The 8,847-nt window shown below is 28.5% G+C and overlaps 1 protein-coding gene across 1 annotated transcript; it reads left to right on the plus strand.

Annotated features, from left to right (window-relative positions):
* The first annotated feature begins 862 nt into the window (after positions 1 to 862).
* LOC105623038 (androgen-induced gene 1 protein-like) lies at positions 863 to 7,928 on the plus strand. Its single transcript, XM_012204440.1, has 5 exons — positions 863 to 1,021; positions 4,899 to 5,036; positions 6,335 to 6,552; positions 7,086 to 7,237; positions 7,876 to 7,928. Exons 1-5 carry the CDS (start codon positions 863 to 865, stop codon positions 7,926 to 7,928), a joined length of 720 nt encoding a protein of 239 aa, XP_012059830.1.
* The last annotated feature ends 919 nt before the right edge of the window (positions 7,929 to 8,847 follow it).

An 8,847-nucleotide genomic window follows, 5' to 3' on the forward strand; every position in this document is an offset into this window, starting at 1 on the left:
ACACACACACACACACACACACACACACACACACACACACACACACACACACACACACATGCACAAGTTGATATATTTATGTGTAAATATCTAAATAATTATATTTTCACAATCTGTATATTATTTTTTATAATGAAAATTATTGATAATAAAAGATAAATTATTTTTATTTTTTACAGAATATAAATATATATATATAGAATATAAACAGAATGTTTCAAAATTCTCCTCTCATCCTCTCATTTCTATTGCTTAATCACAATTCTTGGATCAATGAATGGAAATAAATTTCATAAAATGCTATTGCTTATTGCAATCTTAAATTTTTACATAATCAGGTCCGGAATACCATATTTGCCGAGATTGTGTTTAGATTGTGTTCTTGTTGTCTCTTTATATTTTTATTGCAGCGATTTCTCTTGGTATATATAATTTTTTTTTCAAGATAAGATTTAACAATCCGATCTCCGCAGAGGGTTTAAAAAAATAACGTACGCCTAGAAATTGCTGCAGTTAGAGCTGAAACTTCATTTGCAGATAATAGAAAATGCGGTTTGAGAGAGTGAAAATATTGTTTGAACGGCCGATTAGTAGATTATTCCGGATTTGATTATGTAAAATTTTCTACAATTGGGTTTCATACTTAGTATCATCGGGCACGAAAGTTTCAATGAGATCCTAACGATTCTCATAACACCAAGAAAAATAATTTAAAAAGAAAAAATATGAGACTGTTTTAAAAGAACTGTGTACATCGATGAGTGCGTTCCTGCTTTTATTTGACGTCGAGTCGCGGGTGTCCGTGTGATCCTCAAAAAGAGATAATTACACGTTTTCAGACTTACTCGTGAACAGCCGTAAGATGCGAGAGGGCCTAGTGATTGGATTCCATGCAGTTACTTTTCTGCAATACGCTTTTGCGGTTTTTTATGATTACACGTATACGATCGTGCCGCACGATGTTAAGAGTGTGCACAACGCCTACGGTGGGAAGTTCAAGTTCCTAACGTTCTGGGATGCGGTTAGTATTGACATGCAAGCTAAGTGCGTTTAATTTGATGAAATTGCAAAGTTTTTGTCTTGGTGTCGGTACCTACATACACGATATACACAGACCAACACAAACGCATCCCCTGTATCGATTCTCTCGCTATCACTGAAATTGTTATGTCGTCTAAGAAAACGGAACGGGATTTTCTATATAAAATTGTTATATATATTCACAATAGTTGATTTGGAAGACTAGATTAATACGTAAATGTTAATATAACAAAATCTCAACCTGCGACCTGTGGCGAACATGATTTGCTTCAAGAAATTCAACGGAAATCATTATAACAAGATATTATTATATCCATGTTCTTATTATCTTTTCAATTTAATTTTTTCTACTTATGTCCGCAAAGACCGTTACTTCCGCGGGAATAGTTTGTACTTTATGATGCATAAGATGATGATGAGATATTTAATTTTAGATATAGAAACGTCTATGAGAATTACAATTTCAGCGATACAGCAATCATTAATCAAGACATCATTTCTTTCATTCTTAGACATATTTTCATCCTGTTTTATCTTCCTGCTCTTCGCAAAAAGAAATTACTACAGAGTAACAATTACAGAGCAACAAGAAACTCTATTCTTCGAAAAAAAAAACTGATCCTCTACGTTCATAGATCCCATATATGCAATGTATCCTTATTACCCTGTTACATAATAGTGAAAACCGAACGAACACGTCTACGTAATAGATTTCGGGCAAAAATCACAAATAACAGTGATATAATATTCCTCGAATTAGCAATATAGAAAAACGATATCGAGTATTATCAATTGATAATCGTTGATGAATTATAAAAACCAATGCAACGCATATATGCGGTAATAACTGAGAAGCTAAATGGTTATTTTGTAATGAATGAACAGAATAAAACAGAATAAATTGGATTTCTAATGTAAAAGAAACGTCACTTTTATTATTTTATTATCACATAGAATATATACATATAAACTTGTAAAAATAAATATTACAAAAAAGAATAAATAATTTAAATTTGAGCGATACATGTTTTCGGAATAATGACTATCTGAACTTGCATAATAATTAAAGCGCTTTTAAAAACTATTAATTACTCTCTAAATCTAAATCAGTGAAGTTCAAGTAAAAGAAAGAAGAATATTTGAGCATTATATAATTAAAATACTGATATTTGCACATTAATTTCAATTTTCCAATATCGTATTCATTGAATTTAAACACTAAAATAAGATTAAATCACATAATAAAGATTAGCTAAGTTAGGGGATCTCACATTTAATTCACTGATTACCACTGGCATACTTGGCATTGATATCAGTGATTATCTACTGATTCAGATTTTAGAGAGTACATAATTTTTAATTTATATATATATCAATAATTGTAGCTGTATTTTTAAAAATTTTCAAGCAAATTCTTTTCATGGAAATTAATCGCCCCTTATGTCGACAAACATAAATTACTGAGCTGTGTAATCAAATTTCATTTTCAGTTTTTTTTATAATGCTAATTTTTACATATTCATAAATATATATACTTTTTGAATTATGTGCAATTGAAAAAATAATGATCATTTTTCGTTTATTTTAATTTATTTTGTTCACTATTGACTATCTTATTATAAAATAACGACTTATAATTTCAATAACTAATTTGTCATCTTTATCATAATAAAATGCTTTTAATTTGAAGAAATATGTAACAGTGTCAGTTATATATTGAGTGCAAATAGACTTTTTACATGAGATACAATAAATTACGATATTTTTATAAGAGATATAAAGAAAATTAAAAATTTAAAGAAATCATCTCAAAGTGGCTGAAGCTAATGGCTCTAAACTATGTATATGTTAAATCTAGACGAATGAACGCGACATATTCAATATGCACATGAGAATTGTTTATCTTTCAATTGGCATTTATCTTATAAATCAAAAATACACTTGTTAGAGAGCAGCTCTCCACTCAATTTGCCTCGTTAAACCAAACCAAAAGTGTGATTCTACATTCGACGAGATTACGTTCAAGCATTTTGTCACTTATCGTCGAACGATGATACACTCTTAATCATTTCATGCTCGAATTGCTATCATCAAACTGCTCGTAAAGAGCAATATTCAATTGTTTGAGCATCATTTGATATTATGCGGCGAAACGGAGGCAAGCAAAGCTATTTGTGCAGCATCAATCAATATAATTACGTTAAAATGTTTAACTCGGATTGATTATTTCATCCAACAAAACGACGAATATCAATTTCCTATCTAAAATTTAAGCTTTCTAAATTAGCTTAAGTTTTATTTACTTTTTAAAGATTAAAAAATAAGCAGACAATTACTGTAATGGTGATCATAAAAATTTTTAAAGTTTATTAATTTTTGATGATAAAAATAGCTCATTAGTAAATTATTTTAATTTTAATTTTTAAAGAGTTAAAGAATTTTAAAAAAACTTCAATTTAAGTATTAATTAATATTGATATCGAGAATGGTGCAGATAATTAGGTTACTTCCTCTTGCGCTGTCAACGCGTTGAAGTGTCACTTATATTTGTGATTTGAATGTCACACACGTCATCACTCGATTGACACGCGATAAGCTTAAACAAACCTTTTACGCTTTTTAATAGATAAATACTTTATCTTAAAATGTAATTCTTAAAATGTATCTTAAAATGTCAATATAAGAGTAAATGTCAATATAAGTGTTCTTAAAATAACATCATATAAATTATATAATAATGGACGAAAATATTTATACAATATTATATAACGATACAAATTCAGAACCACATATTTGATCGTCGTGCATTATATTATTATTGTAAATTAGAAAATGTCGAAGGATTTCGATATGAAAACATTTTTATGCATGGCAAAGCGAAATATGCTTTTCAAAATATTTATATTTTTAATTAAGTTTATATTTATAACTTTTTATACTTTTGAAATACTTTCTCTTTTTTTCTAGAAATAAAGTATAATCATATGTATTTTTAATATTAACAATGTTCGAAATAAATATTCAAATTTCTGATTTTTATCAAGATTTCTTTAATGTATGATGTGCAGCATGTACAATAAATGCGCATTGAGAATATAAGATTATCATACATTACATTAAACAATTTTCTGCTTATGTCGAATAATGCAGTACTCAACAATGTTTTTATCGATGCAAGAAATAATAAATAATTAACATACATAAATAAACGTATATAAATAAACGTATATAAATTTGCAACAAGGAAACGGCAAAAACCGGAAGACTGCACATAATTTCAATTTACTTATCTGATAGAGAAAATAACAAATAATGAAATATGTGTGATTATTGTTTGTATTCATAGTTAGACTTCATTAAGATAAATTTAAGGCTTCCTTAAATTTATCTTTAGATGCTTAGTAGCCAATAAAATAATTCGTAGAGTATCTAAAGATGAATTTAAGGAAGTCTTAAATATAAGATCTGGCTATGAATACGGATATATATTATATTATATTTTTGTATTATATTAAAATAATACTGCACTATACGCTATTTGGAATATGTATACATGTCTCTTTTAGACTAAATATTTAAGTTTTAAGTAATATAAAATAAATGCAACAAAGAATTGTTCATTTTACAAATATTTGTTGAAAATTCGATTTGTTTATGTGAATTCTTTACTAAAATCTCAACTCACAATTATTAACATATTTTCATTAATAAATATAAAGTAGTTTCTAACAGTGGAAGCATGGTAGCAATAATATCACAGTTAATTTTAAATGGTATTTATAATTATTGTTGCAGCCGCTAAAAATATTTATTGACTTGTTTAATTAAAGCATTTTGAAATGTCACTTGTGTTCTAGATTCTGCAAACGATGTTCTTCTTGATATGTTTTCTAAATGATTTATTCGGTACAAATGCTGTAAACCCCAAGAAGTCATCTTTCACGCGGAAGTTGAAAGATTACTTTTATGCGAGTCTCGGGTTTCCGGTTGCTATGGTGAGTAATATAATTAATTTTTTTTATATTATTGCAAACACATTAAATTGAGAATGGAAAAAGTCAATAGTTTAGATACGAAACCTTACGAGTTTAATTCTCCGATGAGGGAAATAAAAAAAACATCATTCTCGAAATACCAAATAAATAATAAAAGAAAAATCGATTTCGCTTTGACTGATACGTATTATCGAAATATTCATTTACATACAATAGTATTATTCAGAATAGATTCCGATCGGAATTATTCAATTATTCCCTTTTTATAGATATTTTTTAGAGAAACCAGAATAATTCGGAGAATAATTCATTCCAACTTTCGTTCCATAATAGATACCTTGTATAATATATTGTTTCGCAATTCAAATATATTAACATACAAACTTATTTTTTAACATATCATGTATTAAAAGTGAATTTTTTCTTTTAAATACATGTTGTCTAATTTTATTTCACGAATTATGTTTAAAAGCACGAATGCAATGCATTTAAACGAGAAACATTACTTAAATATATGAAGATTGCCTAATATTATATGAAATAAGATATGGACTATTGTTTACATGTATGTGAGAAACTTTTTGTTTAATATTATTTATGATATAGAACTTTTTATTTTAAAAATTCAGGAAGAAATACAATGAAAACTGTGTAATATAAATTAGTTCTTTATATTCTCAACATTAAAATACTGAGCATCGCACATTTCCCGATATGACTAACTTCATAAAATTTTCATTTCTTTGCTAGATCTTATCTTAGAATTTACCAGAAAAACAATTCGAGAAGATATAAATTCTTGGAAAGAATTTTATAAATGTTGGAAAGAAAAAAATGTTTATAGTTATGAAATGAAATAAACATTTTAATGCTTACAGCGATTATGGAAAAATTGAAATTTATAAATATTGCAATTTTTATTTTTTTCTCCTAATTTTGAACAAGAATCTGATATAATTTTGATCTTATTCATCTTATTTATTGATCAATCTTTCATGAAAGATACAAGGATCTAATTTAAAAAATTCTATGTATTTACATTTTTTTAAAATTAAATAACTGCATTAACTTAAAATGTTTAAAATAATATTTAAAATATTTGAAATGTAAGCGATATTTTTTCAAGAAGAGAATATTTTATATTCTCAGTTTTCATACAACTATTACTAATTATGCGTGGAAAGAATTGTGAATGAATAAGCTTTTTGCTATACGTATGCCAGATCTTATATATTTTTCTATTTGCAGGAATATTGTTTTTAATAATAAATGTTGAATGTAATGTCATTGTTTTGCAGTTCGTCGGCGTGACTTTCTGGGTGTTAATGTTCGTGGATCGTGAACTGGTATTGCCGAAAGCACTGGATCCGTACTTCCCGTGGTGGTTGAATCACTTAATGCATACAATGATCATGGTGACGACAATGTTAGAAATGATATTCGTGCCACGGCAATATCCTAAGCGATCTCGCAGCCTCGGAATACTCGTTAGCTTTATGCTCACGTACTTAGTCTGGTAAGTGAAACGAATTTATGAGTATCCGCTTTTTTTAGTTGTAATATAATAACGCATTACGGAAATCAATATCAATACAGCGATTTTAATGTGAAAGTTTTAATTATTTTATAAGAAAATTGTGGTGAAAATTTTTCTTAGAATTCTTCAAATAATTTTTCAAAATTTTTGTAATTTTATATTATATATTTATAACTTTTTAGAAATTTTTTTGAATTTTTTCTACGAATTGAAACACTTTTCAGAAGTGCTGAGAGAAAATTTCTCATCTTTTCTAGTATTTTTCATAAATGTGAATTCTAAAAATATTAAAAATATTCTATAATTTCTCATTCCATAATTTTTGAAGAAAACTTATAAAATCTAAAAAAGTGCAAAATATGTTTGTTTAGAGAGTCTCACATAAATTTTCTTAAAAATGAGATATTATGAGAATTTTTGTCATTATATAAAGACGCGAAGAAGAAAGAAACTAAATGCTTCATTTGTTCACAGGTGCATAGAATAGATATGATATTAACTTACAATTTCAGGATACATGTAATCTACTATAAAAGCGGCGTCTGGGTGTACCCCGTGATGGACGTGCTGACGCTGCCACTACGGATTGTGTTCTTTGCCGTGCTGCTGACGTTCTGCGTAATCCTATACTTCGTTGGAGAGACTCTGAACAACATCATCTGGGGTAACGAATACACAAAGCATAAAAAATCTCATGCTAAATCCAAGTAGCCTCGTCCAAGCGTTTCTAACGGGTGATAAAAACCACATCTGCCTGCCGCCTGCGGTGTTGGTGAATAAACAAAAATGGATATTTTCTACACGTATCCTCCGTTGCAGCATGCACGATATATTATTTGTCAGATGTAAATGTCATTTAGAATATTAGTGTATGTGCATGCGAGGCGAGTTTAGGGTATAACAATGAGGCTCGCGCGATCGTTAACCCGGCGCAATGGAGATAACACGAGTGAGCAGGAGCAGCATGTAAGGTGCAACACATTTCCATGAAATCACGGACCAAGGGAGACTAATCCGTGGGTATAATAGCGTTTATTTCTCTCATTTTCTTTTCCCTGTTACGCGCCGAGAGCCGAATAAAACGATGCGTACCTCATATAATTCCCTCCTTCCTCCCCGCCCACAATAATACTTATTTTTGTACTTTCGTAGCGAACAACTTATTATTGTTTTTATCAATAAAGTCATTATAATACAGTGCACATAGAATACGTGTAATATATATGCATATAATGTACAATGTAGCGTACGTGACAATTTGCCCGAACTAAAGTCCAGATATATTTGTGTGATCGAGTGTAGGAAAAAAATACATAGCGGTAACGAAGAGCGTGGAGCCAGATTTGAAAACGTAGAAACGACGGATGGACGAGAGGAAATCTTAAATGTATCGATCGTAATATACCGATCATCCGGGGATAACGTTGCTGAGGACATTTTCTTGCTACAAGTGAGAGAAGTGCCTTGGCGAAATCTAGTACGTTTACGGAAAGAAGATTTTAACTTCGACGAAAATATATGATTATCCATGTAACATTATTGAGTATAGTTTAATTCGGCAAATAATGTAATGGCCTAGAATTGATTGCAACATACTTATTTTCCTAGAAGTTTTATTATGTTTAATGGATAGAGATGGCATCTATTTCCTGTCAGAATAGTTTAAATTTGAAACATGCGGCATCAAAAAGAATTATGTATTGTTTACAGAATGTGTCTCATCAATAGTTCGGATACGCTACATAAAAAATATAAATGATAATAATTTCATTTTTAATTTTTCTTGGAAAAACCAAAAAAAAATGTCTTACATGTAATCAGAACTTTAACATGTTAAGAAAGAAAGTAATACTTTTCATATTTCGCGTACATATTGTAATAGTAAAATTTTAGAAACATTTAAAAATATTAAGAGAAAATATCATAATTAGATTAATATAACAAATACGAAAAAATGCAATACGTAGAATACTACATAAATATATTAATAATTATTACAAAATGTAAAATGCAATGATACAAAAAGACATATTATAATTTCAAGAGACAGTACTTCTCAATAGACATTTTCTAAAACAGTAGAAAATATTCGACAAGTACGCTTTACAGTTTTGTATCAGTTTATATATATATGTGTATGTGTATGTGTATATGTATGTATGTATGTATGTATGTATGTATGTATGTATGTATGTATGTATGTATGTATGTATGTATGTATGTATATGTATATATATATATATATATATATATATATTATATACGTATGATATA

The sequence above is a fragment of the Atta cephalotes genome, assembly GCF_000143395.1.
Source record: "Atta cephalotes unplaced genomic scaffold scaffold00052, whole genome shotgun sequence".
NCBI classification, from domain to species: domain Eukaryota; kingdom Metazoa; phylum Arthropoda; class Insecta; order Hymenoptera; family Formicidae; genus Atta; species Atta cephalotes.